At 44.5% G+C, this 18,798-nt stretch overlaps 1 protein-coding gene and 1 non-coding gene across 4 annotated transcripts; both read left to right on the top strand.

The window, feature by feature from the left end:
* Positions 1 to 6,269: 6,269 nt before the first annotated feature.
* Positions 6,270 to 11,337, top strand: TMEM107 (transmembrane protein 107). Of its 3 annotated transcripts, none has more exons than XM_007166355.2 (6): positions 6,270 to 6,390; positions 6,890 to 7,173; positions 7,340 to 7,407; positions 7,510 to 7,610; positions 8,360 to 8,456; positions 10,593 to 11,337. In XM_007166355.2, exons 2-6 carry the CDS (start codon positions 7,087 to 7,089, stop codon positions 10,789 to 10,791), a joined length of 552 nt encoding a protein of 183 aa, XP_007166417.1. In that variant the 5' UTR covers positions 6,270 to 6,390; positions 6,890 to 7,086; the 3' UTR covers positions 10,792 to 11,337. The 3 variants fall into 3 exon arrangements, with proteins under 3 accessions (XP_007166417.1, XP_007166418.1, XP_057392822.1); XM_007166356.2 differs by having other exon boundaries at positions 6,283 to 6,577; XM_057536839.1 differs by lacking the exon at positions 10,593 to 11,337 and adding an exon at positions 8,683 to 10,422 and having other exon boundaries at positions 6,297 to 6,577.
* Positions 9,499 to 9,635, top strand: LOC114238943 (U8 small nucleolar RNA). Its single transcript, XR_003624176.1, has one exon. It is a non-coding gene; the product is annotated as a U8 small nucleolar RNA (small nucleolar RNA).
* Positions 11,338 to 18,798: the final 7,461 nt, after the last annotated feature.

An 18,798-nucleotide genomic window follows, 5' to 3' on the forward strand; every position in this document is an offset into this window, starting at 1 on the left:
TTTGTACCTTCAGGCTGAGCTCAATACTACTGAAACACCACCCTGTTACCTCACCACAAACGAATCAGAAGAAAGTCTGAACACAGTGGAAGATAACAAAGACTACGACCCCCTCCCCTAATGATTGCCTGCAATTAGCTTTCCCTATCTCCCTTTAAAAACTTTAATGGTCCAGCAGAATCTTCAGAGTTGGTTCTTGGACATGAGTCTGCCTTCTCCCCAGGTTGCCGATCTCCTGAATAAAGCAAGCTTTCCTTTCCAGCCAACACTTGTCTCTCAAGTATTGGCTTTAGCCAAACCTGAGTTCGGCAATATTCTCAGTCCTTCTTTACCTGGCTGACCCTTACGTACCCCTCCAGACTCAACTGAGAAGCTCTCTCTTCCCCAATTCTTCCCCCACCTGGGGAAGGAGGTCCTTCCTGTGTCTCCTCCAAGGTAACGCTTAAAATGCCACCTTTTAATTTTTTGCCCAGTTGTTTCCCTTACTACACTCTAAGTTACTCAAGAGTAGGGAATATGCATTCCTAGCACCCAGGAATATGGTGTGTATTTAATAAGCATTTGTGAACTCAGTGAGGGATAGCTTTAGCAGAAGTACTAGAGTGGGCAAGAGACTGGCTTGTAGAGGAAGGAGTCTGGGTAGTTGAAGAGCATGGAGTGAAGTGGAAATTGTTGCTAGGAGGGGAGGTTGAGTCAGTGAATATGGTACCAGGGAATGGGAACGTGGACTTGATCTCTAGGCTCAGAGAGTTCCCGCAGCAAGTGAGAAGTATGATTAGTCCAGTGTCACTATCCGGAGTACTCTCTGATGTTGAAATCTCCATTCAACCTATCAGTTTCCATATTTTTTTTCTAATTGTATTAATTTTTTTATCATTTTAAAAAACATGTATTTATTTATTTTTGGCTGCATTGGGTCTTTGTTGCTGCGCACAGGCTTCCTCTAGTTGCGGCGAGCCGGGGCTACTCTTCACTGCGGTGCACAGGCTTCTCCTTGCGGCGGCTTCTCTTTGTTGTGGAGCACGGGCTCTGGGCGCACAGGCTTCAGTAGTTGTGGCTCGCGGGCTCTAGAGCACAGGCTCAGTAGTTGTGGTGCATGGGCTTAGTTGCTCCATGGCGTGTGGGATCTTCCTGGACCAGGGCTTGAACCCATGTCCCCTGCATTGGCAGGCAGATTCTTAACCACTGTGCCACCAGGGAAGCCTTCAGTTTCCAAATTTTAGAAACCAATAAATTATTCTGTCCAGAGATGCATTGTTACATATGGTAGCCACTAGGGTGGCTATTCAATATGCGGCTATTCAAATCAAGTTAAATTTAAAAAATTCAGTCCCTTAGTCCAAATAGCCACATTTCAAGTGTTCAGTAGCCACAGGGAGCTAGCTGGCCACCATACTAGACAGAGACAATATGAAGTATTTCCATCATCATGGAAAGTTCTGTTGGACAGTGCTGATCCAAAACTGAGACAATCTGAGACTCAAAAAGAATAACAACTGCAATGCACTGAAACACACAAAAGATGCTAAAATCTAACAACTAAAAACAACTAATTAGTCACTTTGGGAGGATACTGGGGAACCATTATTCTGAAAACTGGTAAATAATGGAGTGAAAATCACACATTTATCCAACCTTTCCTGTATGACCTGTATCTCATGGTAAACAATTAGTCGATAAGGGCACATTCTTATTTACAGGAGAATCCCAGGTGACAAATACAGAAGGAATGATAGAATTAGGACATCCCCAGTTTGCAACCCCCCCCTTGAAATAATGGAGCTAGGCAGTGACGATTAATTAAACCAGTAGGTGAGAAAGTGATGGGGAACTTTACAATGGTTGCCTCAGTCGGACTACACCAGAACCCACTGCTCAGATTAAAAACCAGAAAAAGAGAGACAAGCAAGCATGATGCGCTGCCTGTTAAAAGTCCAAGGCACAGTCATATACATTTTCAAGACAAGGGATCATACATCAAAATGACATACTGATGTATTACATAAAATTCACCAAGGTACATAGTCCAGGTAAGCACTTACAAAGTGACCGGCAAGTCACCATGACGCCCTACAGAGTTGGGAAATAATGCTATTCTTTTAAGAAGTTAAAAAAAAAAAAAAGTTACACTACTAGCATCAGAAGAAAGGGGGAAAAATTGATCTTTACAGTTGAGCAGCCACTTCTGTCTTTGAGGAGCTCTGGCTAATGTGTAATGCAGATGCACACTGCACATTAGGGAGAGAGGGAGGAGGCCCAAACAAACACACAGAGAGAATTTTATGTTTAGTTTCTCTTGTCCCGCCTTAAAATATAAATTTTATTTCATCACCAGAATGAGGGAATTCAAGGCTAAGAAAGCTGTATAACAAAAGGCTTCATTGGTCAGCTACCCCTAACACAAGCCCCTTTGTTAAATCTTCACAAATAATATTTATTTGTCAAAAAATGATATATAGGGCTTCCCTGGTGGCACAGTGGTTAAGAATCCGTCTGCCAAGGCAGGGGACATGGGTTCAAGCCCTGGTCCGGGAAGATCCCACATGCCGCGGAGCAACTAAGCCCATGTGCCACAACTACTGAGCCTGCGCTCTAGAGCCCGCGAGCCACAACTACTGAAGCCCGCGTGCCTAGAGCCCGTGCTCCGCAACAAGAGAAGCTACCGCAATGAGAAGCCCGCGCACCGCAACGAAAAGTAGCCACCGCTCTCTGCAGCTAGAGAAAGCCCGCGCGCAGCAACGAAGACCCAACACAGACAAAAATAAATTAATAAATAAATAAATTTATTAAAAAAAAAAAAGATATATAAACAGTCTGCTTTGGTCACTTCGGTGGTCACATTTCTATGAGACTTCCCTGTGTATGAATTAAATTGGTTTTTTCCTCCTGTTAATGTCTTGTGTCAACGTAATTATTAGATCAGCTAAAAGAACTCAAGAGAGGTGGGGGGAAATTTCTTCCTCCTGGACAGAATTATTTCGTGATGTCTGGGATTTGCTTCAAAATAACCCAGTGGGACTGGGAGGGAGAGTATAGCTGAAAAAAGTTGGTCATGTGTTGGTAATTGCTGAAGCAGAATGGTAGGCTTCAAATGGGGTTTTCTTTATTTTTATTTATCTTTACATATATTTGAATATTTCTGTGATTAAAAAAAATGTTGGGCTTCCCTGGTGGCGCAGTGGTTGAGAGTCTGCCTGCTAATGCAGGGGACACGGGTTCGAGCCCTGGTCTGGGAAGATCCCACATGCCGCGGAGCAGCTGGGCCCGTGAGCCACAACTACTGAGCCTGCGCGTCTGGAGCCTGTGCCCCGCAACGGGAGGGGCCGCGATAGTGAAAGGCCCGCGCACCGCGATGAAGAGCGGTCCCTGCACCGCGATGAAGAGCGGTCCCCGCACCGCGATGAAGAGTGGCCCCCACTTGCCGTAGCCGGAGAAAGCCCTCGCACGAACCGAAGACCCAACACAGCCAAAAATAAATAAATAAAGTAGCTATTAAAAAAATAAATAAATAAATAAAAAATAAAAAATAAATTTACCATCTTAACCATTTAGAAAAAAAAAAATGTTTTTCTAAGTTCTTTTATGACCAGTTCAAATGTTGGGACATGTGAGTTCCAGCCCTCGGACGAGTGGTCCCCTGGGGAAGGACACCTGGTCACCAGTAATACCTCCTATGGCCACAGGGTGACTCCAAAACTCGCTTTTGTGAGACTTTGTAGAGCAGGCTTCCCTGAACCAAGGTCATGGAAAGTGACAGGACAGACCTAAATGCTTGCTGTTTACTAATTCACAATGTGAACTGTGACTGCCCAGTTCTTGCTATCTATAGGTCCCCTAGGCAGGAAGGCTATTATGAGCAGAATACCCCAAACTTCCAGCTGCTGGAGCCCAAAATCTAATCCTTGACCGCTCCCTTTTTCTCATCCACCCACAGCCCCATGTTCAGACTTTATCTTCTAAGGATCTCTAGATTCCTTCCACTTCACTCCACCTCCTTGACTCCACTCTGGTCCAATCTCATCCTATCCTTTCTGGATAACACCATGGCTTCTTCACAGACCTTCTGCTTAAAATCTTAAAATCCATTCTCCGTGTTGCAACCAAAGTCATCCATGTGTGTTATACAAATCTGAGTCTGTCCCTCCGCATGGCTGCAAGGCCATGTCCTTTGTCTACCCATCCCACCTCACCCTGATCTCTTCTTCCCCTTCCATTATGGGCTTCAGACACACTAGCTCCCTTTCTGTTCAACAAACACACTGGGCTTGTTCCCACCTAAGGAACTTTGCACTTGCTGTGCCTCACCTGGAATGCTCTTTCCCCAGATCTTCATACAGCTGACTCCGTCTGTTCATTCTATTTGCTCCAGGGACCTTGGAGAATCTTGCAAAAGCGGGTCCTGGACTTTCCTCACTTTCACTCTAGGACAGTGCTTCCTTCACCTGTGAATAGTCAGACTCGATAAACTGTCTGGGGGAGCCTGGCTCTGAAGTCCTGGGCTTTCTATTCCCAGAGAAAAGTTCTAACGAGGACATTCTCTTCCATAAAGGCAGTAGAATTATCCAAAAATCAGGAAATTAACACCGATACAATACTATTATCTAGGCTAGAGACCTTATTCAAATTTTGCCTGTTGTTCCACTAATGTCCTTTATAATAAAAAAAAATTTTTTTTTCCTGATCCAGGATCCATTAGGATCACACAATAAATTTCTCACGTCAAATTTGTCATCTTTTTATTTTATTGAAGTATAGTTGTTTTACAATGTTGTGTTAATTTCTGCTGTAAAGCTAAGTGATTCAGATATATAATATGGAGATATATATATATATATATATATATATATATATATATATATATTCTTTTCCATTATGGTTTATCACAAGATATTGAATATAGTTCCCTGTGCTATACAGCAGGACCTTGTCGTTTGCCCATTTTTGTCACATCTCTTTGTCTTTCATGACCTTGAGGAAACATCTTTTGACTATCTCTTTGACTTATGAATTTTTTCACCCACTGGTTTAGAAAAAAGGAAATCCATTTATTACACTGGGGACCTGGAAGAGAGAAGAGCATTTCCTCTCATTTTTGACCACATTTCCTAAAACAAAGTTTAAGAACAAACGACCCATTTTCAAAGAAACTTTCCTTGATCACATTATTCTAATATTTCCCTTTAAAATTTTTATTTACAGCACCTATTATCATGCAGATATATTATTTGTTTGCCTGTTTGTCATTGATCTCTCTGACCCCAGGAAGGTAGACACTTATGTCTTGTTCCTCAAGAACATGAGCCCAGCACAGTGCCTAGGACTTATAGCTAGTCAATGAATATCTGTTGAATGAATGAATGAATGAAGAAATAAAAAATGCCTCTAGGGTTTGTAGTTTAGACCCTCCTAGAAGCACGGAGATGAAGAGTAATGATAAAAGAAATGTTCACATATTGAGGTATGGGGAAGTCATTCTGGCTTAAACATGAGTTAACTTGAATTTTATGCTAACTAAAACAGCCTGTTTGTGGCCTATCAAACATACATTGTACATCTGCTTTAATTATTAAAGAAAAGAGCACACTGACCAGAAGTAAAGAATATCCATGTTAAGAATAAAGATTAAATGCCCCTCTTGGGATGCCAATGCTGGTCCTCTTTTGATGATCAGACTCCCTTCCCAGGTGCCAACACCATACTGACTCGCTGGGTACTCATGGTCTGTTCTTTTTTTTTTTTTTTAAACCATGAAGAAATGTAACCCTTACTTGTTTAATGTTCTTTGTTCTGACCAGATATAAAACTGTACTGGAAACCATGCTTCCCTGGGGCAGTTTCTCAGAGTGATCTGGGAAGTGGGCTTCCGGGCTAGTCCTTAGTTTGGTTCAAATAAAACTCTTTTCTATTCTTACTATAGACGTTTATCCATTATTATTCTTGACAGCAGGAAGAGAGATGATCTGGTAAGTGGGTAGGGAGGCCCCTGCGAGGTTGTAACTAGACTGTGTGTGAGCAATGAATGCGGGCGAGAACTTTCCGTTCTGCAGGGATCCCCTTTGAGGCCCAAAGGTCAGTGAGGTCGCGATAGTGAGAGATGCTTGGACTGTAGTTGGGCTAAGTCGTGCCCACAGCTCAAAGAGATAAGGAAATCGTTGCAGAGTCTGCCTCTCCGCCCTCGATCCTTGCCTACCAGGGACGCAGGGTTTCGTTCTCTTCCTCCACTCCCCGCTCCACCCCCTTTCCTCGTCCACTCCCTTCCCTAAACACGCCTCTCATCCACACCCTAGTTCAGGAGAGCGGGCCATTTTCTGCACTCTGCAAATCCCTCACAAATCTGAGCAAGTTGTCTGGGGAGTTGGTTGGGGGGAACCAGAATCAAGGAGGGTTCAGGTATGAGGTCCGCCGACAACCAGGGGCTCTGGGAGGATGAACGACAGCCGGACAATGTAGGGGCATCCACCTCTCCAAGTTCGGCCCAGGGCAGGTGGTAGCGAAACGGATGCGGAGGATGGAAGAAAATAGAGTGTCCAGGCCTCAGGAATGGCGATGCCCTAAGGCCGGCGTGGCGGTGACAGTGGTATCCGGAGGGTCGTCCTGGGCAGCGCAGCGGGGGCTGGGGGCCGGGCGGCTTCCGGCGTGGGCATCCGGGGAGGAAAGGGTATCCCGGGCTAGGCAGGGCGGGTTTCCTTTCGCCGGGGCTGCGCGGGCAGAGTCGGCAGTGCGGGACCGCGCCACTGCTGCACACGCTCAGGTGCCGATAGCTCGGCTGCGCGCGGGGAGGCGGCTGGCTGTCCGCACCCGGCCGGGATGAGGTACAGAGGACCCATACCCGCGATCCTCTGGGGGTTCTCGGCGGCGCGATAATTTACCGCTCTCGCGATATTTTCAGAGATTCCCGTCGTAGCCCCCGCGTATGCGGTTACCAAGGTTACCAAGGCAACTGGGCGGCACCAGCGCGAGCTGGAAGGCGGCGTACGTCGAATTTTTGTAGGCTAGCCTGGGAGACTTGAGGAGTCGCTTTCCCTGAGCTTCCAGTCCCAGAGACCACGGCCTCTGCTCCAGGCGGTAACCCTTACCCTGGGGGCCATGGGTCGGATCTCGGGACTCGTGCCCTCTCGCTTTCTGACGCTCCTGGCGCATTTGGTGGTCGTCATCACCTTATTTTGGTCGCGGGTAAGACCCATGGCCCCCCTCCTCTCGCCCCCCTTCCCACCTTGGGGTGGTCCCAGCCCCACCGCACCTTTCCCCCGGGGCCTTACCCGGCGGGGTCCTCCCATTCCCCCGCCATCCGCCGCTCGACCCTCTTTCAACTTCTCTTTCTTTCTGCCCTGCTCCCCAGGACAGCAACATCCAGGCCTGCCTGCCTCTCAAGTTCACCCCCGAGGAGTATGAAAAGCAGGACATGCAGTGAGCACTTGGGGCAGAGTGGTCAGAATTAAGCAGTAGTGGGAGTGAAGGGGTGTTAGAAAAAGTCCAGAAGGCCTAAGCCAACTCCCTTCCTTTCTGCAGGCTGGTGGCAGCGCTCTCTGTCACCCTGGCCCTCTTTGCAGTGGAGCTGGCCGGTTTCTTCTCAGGAGTTTCCATGTTCAACAGCACCCAGAGCCTCATCTGTATCCTTTTTACTTGTGCACCTTTCCTGTACGGCCCATTTCCATCTTAACGCCCTTCAGCCACCTAACTAGGCCTTTCGGGCACAGTGGTATTGCCCTAGCAGGCAAACAGAATCCCTCCAGTTGAGAGATCTTCTTAGGTAATGTCGAAGATTTAATACAATCTTTGATCATTTGTTAAGCTCCTGCTATGCGTCAGGCACTGGAGATCTCAAAATGGGAGTAAAACAGTTTTCTATCTTGAGGAAGAGGCAGACACACAGACAGACATCTGTAATTCAGTGTGATAAACACTGTGCCATAGGATGTGTAAAGATACGAAGCACTATGGGAACGCAGAAGAGACTGAGGAAGATGGATCAGGGAAGGCTCTTGACACTGGGATAGTGGACGGGGAGGACCAGGGTGCTGGAGAGTGATTCTAGCGGGGTGTATAATGTCACTGTGAGCATTCCTGTGTGCTTGGAGTAGATGGGGAGCCTACTACTTCACCTGATAGATATGGGGTGGCGGTAGCTTGGGGTCCCAGCTGTGCAGGCTCAGTTCTGGCCTCCATTCACGTGGCAGTCCTAAAACTCAGAAGTCAGGGCTGCTGGCTCTGGCCTTTGCAGTGTGGTAAAGGGAGCAAGAGGTGCCCTGCTCCCCAGGAGGTGAACCAGAACGCAGATGCCAGTCCCACCACTGGCCTTTTCTGGCCCATCACTACCTATTGATCCAAAAGCTTTCCTTGACTCTGATGCGTTCCCAAGCCATTGGGGCTCACTGTAGTGCATCTGTGGCCCTATCCTTCTTCATATTTGAGCGTTGGGAGTGCACCACGTACTGGTACATTTTTGTCTTCTGCAGGTATGGTAGCACCCAGTGTTTGAGGACGGGGAAGGACGGTTTACTTTAAATCTGAAGGTTTCCCTTACCCAGCCCTTTACTCCATGTATAAGATATCAGATCCACTCAACATCCCGTGGTCTTTTTGAGGTCCCCCACTCCTACACTTTGGGGGTGGGATTGCTGGCTTGGGGGTTTGGATATTTTTATTGGAAGGGACCCTGAACCCATCACCTACCTTCTGTAGTGCCATCCCAGCCATCACCGAAATAGCATTATTCATCAGCGTCTTTGGGCTGAAAAAGAAACCTTTCTGATACCTTCGTGACTGGAAGTAGGGATGAAGGCTGGAGAAGCGAGGGACCACTCACCGTTCCTGGAAGAAGGAAACCATAGGCTTCAACTCTCCCCCTAAAACTGCATTTGGTGGAGGATGTCAGTGTTAGTGTTAGGGTAATTGTCTCTCGAGTCTGGAGTTATGAGTTTTGCTTACAGTTCTTTGTAAAAAAATATATTTTAGGGTAAGATCAAGACTTATAGGAATTCCCTGGCGGTACAGTGGTTAGGACTCCGCGCTTCCACTGTAGGGGGCGCGGGTTCGATCCCTGGTCGGGGAACTAAGATCCCGCATGCCGCGCAGAGTGACCAAAAAAAAAGAAAGAAAGAAAGATCAAGACATAAAAATTTCAGGAGAAAATTGGGGTGGCCAATCTACTATAGAAACGGAACAGCTTTTCACTCTAAGATACTATATGTCGCTTTTATTTTGGTTATTACGGTAGATTTCTGGCGGAAGGGAGTGGGCAGGGATATGTAAATAAAGTGAGGCGTCCGGGTGGGACAGCCAGCTCGTAAGTGAGTGGAGCATTCTGGGAGGAATTAGCCTTTTTTTTTTTGACGCTAAATGCAAAAATATATTTTATAACATCTGCAAATAAATGTAGCAACAGAAATGGAAGAACCTAGATAGCTTTAGGTTGCTCGGGCTAACGTGTTGGGTTCTCACCCTCGATCATAGTGGAATCTTTTTACCAGAGTACGGAATGCCCCACGATATTCAGTATCGTCAGGTAGGATAATCCTTACCTGTTTCTCCTTGTGGAGAACAGAATGGAATATGATGATTGGAGCTCGCATGATTTCGTGATTAACGGCTGTGCGTAATCGGGACTTGCAACATCCTGATTGCTCCTTTCTGATTCTTTCTGACGATCGTAATTTCCAGTGTGTGTGTGTTGTGGATAGAGACTAACTGCTTGTAGAGCTGTGGTGAACTTACTGAAAAGTAGTGTTAGAGTTCAGAATCCGCGGTTTTGTTTATATCGTGATTAAAATAGTTTAAGGTTTGTTAACGTTTTCTTTTAAACAGAAAAAGCTTAAGAAATTTTTTTTTGTAGTGGTTGTATGGTGGTAATTCTTAAACATATATTAAGTTTTATGATAGTGAGTGTTGGTTAATGTTACTTTCTAAAGTTTTAATGACGTGTTACATGTGTTTTTGGTTTTTCTGAAAAGTGGGTTTGTATGTCTGTTTTTTGTCTTGTACTGAAAGCATTGGTATCAGAGCTTTCGTTTTGCTGTTTGTGATACTTTTCTTGTATTAGACCTACCACGCAAAAACTGGGCGAAGCTCTTGTTTTCAGTTAGTAGTTTGGAAAGAGGACCGCGTTTGTGCTTGATAGCTTATACCGAGAGTACGTTTAAAAAGAAAATATGGAAGCGCAGTATTTGGAGTTGCAAAAAGCACAGGAGTCGAAGGTTTTATTTTATCACAGGATGAGTGCTTCTGAGGTTACGTTTTTCCAGAGAATGTTTGTTGTATGTTGGGAAGGCTTTTTTTGGGTACGTTTCAGTTTTAAAGGGTGGAGTCCAGGTCATTCTAAACAAGCACAAAGCCGTGCACGGAGGTGCTTTCTGGTGATGTTCCGAAAGTGATACCTATACGTAGACAATCTTTTTCCTAGTTCTCTCTGTTTTCTGATAGTGCTTTTTTATTGAGTGCACACTGTATGCTGTAGTAGGTAGTGAGGGAGTAGATATGAGCATGATCCTCGGCCATCACCGATATTGTGGCTCATGGAAAGAGACAGAAGTGTCTGAAACTCCCAGAGTAGTTTAATTCTAATTTGTGATAAAAGCTGCACCGGCTATTTACAGGTGTTACGAAGGAGTGGTTAATTTGCCCAAGGTGGTAGGAGTGCTGCTTCTCTGGAGCTGTTTGAGTGAGGTCCTGGAGTGTGGCTGGAGCAGAGAGGAAAGGGGGCAGATTGTCTGCGAGGAAAGAAAGATGGACCTTTGCAAGGTCACGGGTTGGAGACTTGGCCCAGGAGGACCCCACATGCCGCGGAGCATCTAGGCCCGTGCGCTACAACTACGGAGCCTCAGCTCTGGAGCCCGCAAAGTACTGAAGCCTACACGCCTAGAGCCCATGCTCTGCAACAAGTGAAGCCATGAAGCCACGACAATGAGAAGCCCGCGCACCGCAACGAAGACCCAACGCAGCCAAAAAGAAAGAAATTAATTAATTAAAAAAAAAATCTTGAAGTGTCATGTCTGTAGGCTGTTACACTGTGAATAGCACAGAAAGTTGAGGATACATTCCAGGGTTTGAAAACTGGTGTCAGTTTCAGCAAAGAAATCACTCAAGTCCTTGAGGAATCTGTGAGGTTTCAGCATATCGTGTTTCATTTTTGTCTTACTCAAAAATGTAAATGAAAACATCAACCAACGTTCACGTTGGAACTGCACTTGTACTTAGGACATAACTCCATTTATGAAATCATGGATACAGAGTAGAATTTACAATAAAGAATACTGTACATTTTATGATTTGCAGATTCTGTTACATATCCTTTATATCAGTAAAATTTATAATAAACTTGTGTGCATACACAAATGAATACTTTTTTTGTAAAGTGGGTTGTTAAACATTTACCAGCCTTTCTTGCTCCTGCAATCCCAAGAAACCTCTCATCACCAATGATTTCCTTGTTCCTAAATCCAGAGGTTCCCTCTCAGACTAGAGTTTGATCTCTTTCCAATATGTTGACCACTCCCCTCATTTGAAATTTGTTCTCCCTTCGTTTCTGAAAATTAGTTCCCCTGGCTTACCTCCCGCTGTTCTGGCTGCTCCTTCTTAGGCTCAGCTAATGAATATTGACTGAGAACCCACAGCTGGCCAGTCACTGGGGACATATTACCGGGTTGTCTCCTCTGCTTGCCTCTTAAGTGTCGGTGGTCACTACTCCTTGGGTGACTTCATCCACCTCTTGTCTTCAGACACCACCCAGATGCTGCTGGTTTCCATGCCTTAGCTCTCTTCTGTGATCCCCAGCCTGGGGCAGAGACCGGAAGGGAGCTGTGGAGCCAATCCTGGGGTTAACGTGCACCCTCTCTCCTTGGTTGTGTGATCACCAACAGGTCACTAAACCTCTCTGTGCCTCAATTCCTTCATCCCCACTCCAGAAGTACTTACTACAAGCACCTCAACTATCTATCTCTTAGTCAACACCAGAGGCTTTGCCAATTAGCATCAAAACTAGGTTTTCATTTTATTGTGAAATTAGTGGCTTGTTAATCAGCATCAGCCAGTCATGAAAAAACAAATTCTGCTCGATTCTACTTATACGAGGTACCAAGAGTAGGCTCAAAGTCATAGAGACGGAATGTAGAACGGTGGTTGTCAAGAGCCGGGGGAAGAGGAAAATGGGGAGTTGTTTAATGGGTAGAGAGTTTCAGTTCTGCAATATGAAAAGAGTTCTGGAGATTGGTTGTACAACAATATGAATGTACTTAGCACTACTGAATTGTACACTTAAAAGTGGTTAAGATGGTAAGTTTTATGTATTTTTTATAATTTAAAAGTAAAAAAAATTAAAAATCGGTGGGGAAAGGGATTAGTCAATAAAGTTTATTAGAACAACTGAGTAGGCATTGGGGGGAAAATATGGATCAATACCTTACAATTTTAGATCACAGAAAAGTTTCAAAAACAGTACAAATGTCCTGTATACCCTTCACCCAGCTTCTCCAGATATTCACATCTTGCATAGCCATGGTATAATTATGGAAACCAGGAAATTAGTGTTGATACAATACTATTAACTAATCTACAAGTCTTATTTGAATTTTTCCGGTTTTCCCATTAATGCATTTTTTCTGATTCAGGATCTAATCCAGGATTTCACATGGCATTTAGTTGTCATGTCTCCTTAGGCTTTTCCAATCTGAGACAGCTCCTGTCTTTTTTTTTTTCCTTTCATGATCTTGACACATCTGTAGAGTACTGGCGAGTTATTTTGCAGACTGTCCCTCAATTTGGATTTCTCCAATGTCTCCTCGTGATTAGATTGAGGTTATGCATTTCTGGTAAGAATACCACAGAAGTAAATAGTTTGGAGTAGGGAGGACATAAGTATGAAAACAAGATGCAGAAGTCATAAAAGACTGATATATTTAAATATGTATTTAAAATGTTAAAAGTATGCATGGTAAAAAAAATAAGCGAAAGTTAAAAGATAAATGAAAATCTAAAGAAAAATATTCATAACTCGTATTAGAAAGAGCTAATTTTGATACATGAAAATGTCCTACAAATCTATAAGAAAAATACCGACAACCCAATAAAAATGTACAAAAAAACTGTACAGACATTTCACAGAAAAGGAAATATAAAGAACTCTCAAATATATGAAGAGATGCCTGACTTCATTCAGCATAAGACAGATGCAAATCATGCCTAACTTACAGTCTCAATGACCAAGAAGTTTCATAGAGAGTTGAAGAGGGTATTGGGTTTAAGTAAACAAGCCTCACCTGTTTGTTGGTGGGAATAAAAATTGGTAACACATCCACCTGAGAGCAATTTGGCAATATTCCATCAAAATCAAAATCAATCACAAAGACCCATACCCTTTGACCTAGGACTTTCACATCTAGGAATTAGCCCTTCAGATTTGCACATGGGTAGAATGGGGATGTGTAGATTATTCCTTGCACCTTTGCTTGTATTGGCAAAAGATTGGAACCAAATGTCTGTCAATGGGGATTGGTTACACTGCATTACCACGTAACACTGCAGCCAGGACAAAAGCAAACCTTATACACGGTTATGGAACAGTCTCCAAGATACTTAAGTGACAAAAGCAAGTTACGGAACAGTTCGTGTAGTGTTCTTCCTTTTGTGTAAAGAAAGGTGGAAAGCTATGTGCACAGAGCATCTCTGGAAGGAGGGAAACTACTGGGAGGACTGGTGGCTGAGAGGCGGAAGCTGGAGGGCTGGGAAAAAAGGGTGAGAGACTTTCTCCATATGCTCTTTTGAATTTTTGGAATTTTGAACCACGTTCATTTTTTTTTAAAATCAGTCATCAATTTTATACACATCAGTGTATACATGTCAATCCCAATCGCCCAATTCAGCACACCACCATCCCCACCCCACCGCGGTTTTCCCCCCTTGGTGTCCATACATTTGTTCTCTACATCTGTGTCTCAACTTCTGCCCTGCAAACCGGTTCATCTGTACCATCTAGGTTCCACATACATGCGTTAATATACGATATTTGTTTTTCTCTTTCTGACTTACTTCACTCTGTATGACAGTCTCTAGATCCATCCACGTCTCAACAAATGACTCAGTTTTGTTCCTTTTATGGCTGAGTAATATTCCATTGTATATATGTACCACATCTTCTTTATCCATTCGTCTGTCGATGGGCATTTAGGTTGCTTCCATGACCTGGCTATTGTAAATAGTGCTGCAATGAACATTCGGGTGCATGTGTCTTTTTTTTTTTTTTTTAATTTATTTATTTTTGGCTGTGTTGGGTCTTCGTTTCTGTGCGAGGGCTTTCTCTAGCTGCGGTGAGCGGGGGCCACTCTTCATCGCGGTTCGCGGGCCTCTCACTATCGTGGCGTCTCTTGTTGCGGAGCACAGGCTCCAGACGCGCAGGCTCAGTAATTCTGGCTTACGGACCAAGTTGCTCCGCAGCATGTGGGATCTTCCCAGACCAGGGCTCGAACCCGTGTCCCCTGCATTAGCAGGCAGAGTGTCAACCACTGTGCCACCAGGGAAGCCCCACATGTGTCTTTTTGAATTACGGTTTTCTCTGGGTATATGCCCAGTAGTGGGATTGCTGCATCATATGGTAATTCTATTTTTAGTTTTTTAAGGAATCTCCATATTGTTCTCCATAGTGGCTGTATCAATTTACATTCTCACCAACAGTGCAAGAGGGTTCCCTTTTTTCCACACCCTCTCCAGCATTTGTTGTTTGTAGATTTTCTGATGATGCCCATTCTAACTGGTGTGAGGTGATACCTCACTGTAGTTTTGATTTGCATTTCTCTAATAATTAGTGATGTTGAGCATTTTTTCATGTGCTTCTTGGCCATCTGTATGTCTTCTTTGGAGAAATGTGTATTTAGGTCTTCTGCCCATTTTTGGATTGGGTTGTTTGTTTCTTTAATATTGAGCTGAATGAGCTGTTTATATATTTTGGAGATTAATCCTTTGTCTGTTGATTCGTTTGCAAATATTTTCTCCCATTCTGAGGGTTGTCTTTTCGTCTTGTTTATGGTTTCCTTTGCTGTGCAAAAGCTTTGAAGTTTCATTAGGTCCCATTTGTTTATTTTTGTTTTTATTTCCATTACTCTAGGAGGTGGATCAAAAAAGATCTTGCTGTGATTTATGTCAAAGAGTGTTCTTCCTATGTTTTCCTCTAAGAGTTTTATAGTGTCCGGTCTTACATTTAGGTCTCTAATCCATTTTGAGTTTATTTTTGTGTATGGTGTTAGGGAGTATTCTAATTTCATTCTTTTACATGTAGCTGTCCAGTTTTCCCAGCACCACTTATTGAAGAGACTGTCTTTTCTCCATTGTATATCTTTGCCTCCTTTGTCATAGATTAGTTGACCATAGGTGCGTGGGTTTATCTCTGGGCTTTCTATCTTGTTCCATTGATCTATGTTTCTGTTTTTGTGCCAGTACCATATTGTCTTGATTACTGTAGCTTTGTAGTATAGTCTGAAGTCAGGGAGTCTGATTCCTCCAGCTCCGTTTTTTTCCCTCAAGACCGCTTTGGCTATTCGGGGTCTTTTGTGTCTCCATACAAATTTTAAGATGATTTGTTCTAACAAATCAACTAACATTTTAAAAGAATGTGAGCCTGCAGCTGCTTCTGTTCCCTGTCTGGAAATGAAGCTAAGGCAGAGGCCAGCAGGGCTGGAAACAGAGACCCAGATCCCTGATGACATCACGTGAGTACCTGGACCCTGCTGTTTCCAGCTACACGCCAGTCATGTGAGCCCTCAGAGCCTCCTTTCTAGTTTAAGTCTGCCTGAGCTGTGTTGGCAAGTGTCTTGATCATAACGTCCATCAAAGATCATGGTGGGTGCTTTTTTTTCCCTCCAGCTTTATTGAGGTATAATTGACAAACATGATGTGTTGTGGTTTTTTTTCTTCTTTTTGGCCGCACGGCATGGCTTGCGAGATCTTAGTTCCCCGACCAGGGATTGAACCTGCACCCTCAGCAGTGAATGAGCAGAGTCCTAACCACTGGACCACCAGGGAATTTCCCCATGCTCTGTTTAATGATCTCTTTTCTTGTATATTATTGTAGCTCCTGGTGCCAGTACGGTGCCCGCATTGTAGAGTGAAAGAGCCCTCATTTAACAAATGAGGAAGATGAGGCCCAAGCAGAAAGCTATTCGCTTGAGGTCATCATGCAGACAGGGAGAGCTGGGACCAGAACCTGAGACTCCTGGCTGTCAGGCCAGATCAGTTGACTCAATTCAGCAAGTGTTTGATAGAGGAGCTTGTTAACCCAGTGAATGTCTTTCTTTCTTTTTTTTTTTAAGCAGATATTCATTTTTATTTATTTATTTATTTATTTATGGCTGTGTTGGGTCTTCGTTTCTGTGCGAGGGCTTTCTCTAGTTGCCGCGAGCGGGGGCCACTCTTCATCGCGGTGTGCGGGCCTCTCACTATCGTGGCCTCTCTTGTTGCGGAGCACAGGCTCCAGACGCGCAGTCTCAGTAGTTGTGGCTCACGGACCTAGTTGCTCCGCGGCACGTGGGATCTTCCCAGACCAGGGCTCGAACCCGTGTGCCCTGCATCGGCAGGCAGATTCTCAACCACTGCGCCACCAGGGAAGCCCCTCAGTGAATTTCTAATGAATGGAAGGTTGCAGAGTGAGCGTATGGGATCAGGAGGCCTCCCAGGCCTGCTATGCTGGGCTCTCCTTTAAAACACTCCTCACAGCATGGTTCACCATCATTCATTATTCATTTGCCTGCCTGGCTTCTGCACTGTGCTTGGTACCTGAGAAGGGAGAACTACACAGATTAAAGAGATACCAGTTTATGTACTATATTATGTTGCATACAAAAAAGAAAAATGAAGAGATATTCTGTATATGAAAGAAAACATTGACTAACCAATTTAATAAAAGATCCCATCAAGGCATTTCTCTGAGCCTAGTTTTCCCCAAATGTAAAATCAAGCCGATACCTACTTCATAGGATTGTCCTGAGGGCTGACTGATGGTGGGAGGTATTTACAACAATGTTCCTAAGAACACTGTTGTAACAGCGGAAAAATTGGAAACAACCTAAAAGCTGGTCCTTGGACTTCCCTGGCGGTCCAGTGGTTAAGACTCCACGCTCCCAAGGCAGGGGGCACGGGTTCCATCCCTGGTCAGGGAACTAAGATTCTGCAAGGAGCGGTCAAAAAAAAACAGAAAAAAAAAAATCCAAAGTTGGTCCTTGAGGGACTAGTTAAATAAACTGTGGTGAGACTTCTGGCTAAACATGGAAGACATGTAAACATGAGCATTTGTCTTCTCTCCCTTCCATAACTGAACTGGATAACAGGAGAGGCGTCAGAGAGGCATGTATGTACAAGGACAAAGACCCGGAGAGAAGACAGCAGTGGATAAAAAGATTCCAACAGGCTTTAGAGGCTGGACAGTGGCCTAAGAGTGGTGACAGAATGAACAGGACATGATGCTCGAAGATCCTGGAGGTCCCTAGACTCCGGGTCAGGGCCTGGCTGAACACAGAGGGTGGCCGAGAGCCTGTGTTCAGGGTGTCGAGACCCCTGGGTCTCCCTCACCTCTCACATCTGAGTCACACACACCGACCCTCCGCACGCTCATTTTTGGGGAGGCTTTGGACTTGGGGACCCCAGGCGCAGCAGAGGTGAGGCTTGAAGCTAGAAACAGGAACTCCCACCCTGCTCCAGATCCGCCCTCCCAAGCCACACCCATGCAGGACAGGGATGGAGAATGGAGGATATTCTTCTCTCAAAAAACTGAACGACCCCAGAGAAGGCCTGCCACCTGTCAACATTTGGGAGTCTGTGTGAAAAGGCTTCCACTGTCCTACAGCAAAGCCGACAGTCAATGAGTGCCCTCCCCCTACACACGCGCGCGCGCACACACACACACACACACACACACACACACACACACACAGCTTCCACTCTGCTTCTTGCTGGCTCCCTATTAAATATTAACAGAGAGCCAACGACCAGCAGACATTTAAGGAAAGCCTCCAAAATGAAAAGAGAGAGACTCCTCCCATATATTCCTCCCAGACATTAAAAAGCCTATCAAAGAAACCTGGAAGAAATAGAGAAACTAAGAAGCACAAGAAAAAAAGAAAAAAACTCTATAATTGGAAAGTTAAAAAAAAATGGAAGAGGAAACTCAATGCATATAGTCTGTTAGCATTTGTATTTTTAAAGAGAAAAGATGTATCTATGTCTGTGTCTCTGCACCAACCATTCTGGAGGATTTACAAGACTGAAACAGCAGCTGTGTTGAATAGGGGTCTTGGGTGGCTCAGGACAAAGGCTCGCTGTACATTCTTTCGTACCTTTTGAATTTTGATTGTTACCTATTTCTTGGGTTACAATATAATACTGCATTTTAAAAATATAGATGCAGAGAGATGCGAGAAGATATTGCACTTTGGAAATTAAAAAGGTAATCAACATCCATCTTTATTTAAGGATAAAGAGTAATAGAAAAAAATAAATATAACAAAAAACGTTTTTTCCCCCAAAAGGAGGACACAGGAAAACTTCCAGAAAGTAAAACAAGAAGATGAAGTGGGGGGTGTCCAAGGGAACCTCGGTTTTATGTGTAGTGTTTTAATATTTTTTGAGGAGAATGCATCCATATTATTTGCGTAATTAGGACACTGAACGTGGGTGGCAATCCCTGTAAAGCTCCTCACATGCAGTAGGTACCTGGTAGTTTCCCTTCCCTCCAGGAGCCCAGGGATTGGCAGGCAGCCCCGAGCCTTCCAGTTTGGAGGGTAGAGCCAGAGGTCACAGGGTTTGAGTAGCTGATTGTGAGGG

Source organism: Balaenoptera acutorostrata, chromosome 20 (assembly GCF_949987535.1).
Source record: "Balaenoptera acutorostrata chromosome 20, mBalAcu1.1, whole genome shotgun sequence".
Taxonomy (NCBI): domain Eukaryota; kingdom Metazoa; phylum Chordata; class Mammalia; order Artiodactyla; family Balaenopteridae; genus Balaenoptera; species Balaenoptera acutorostrata.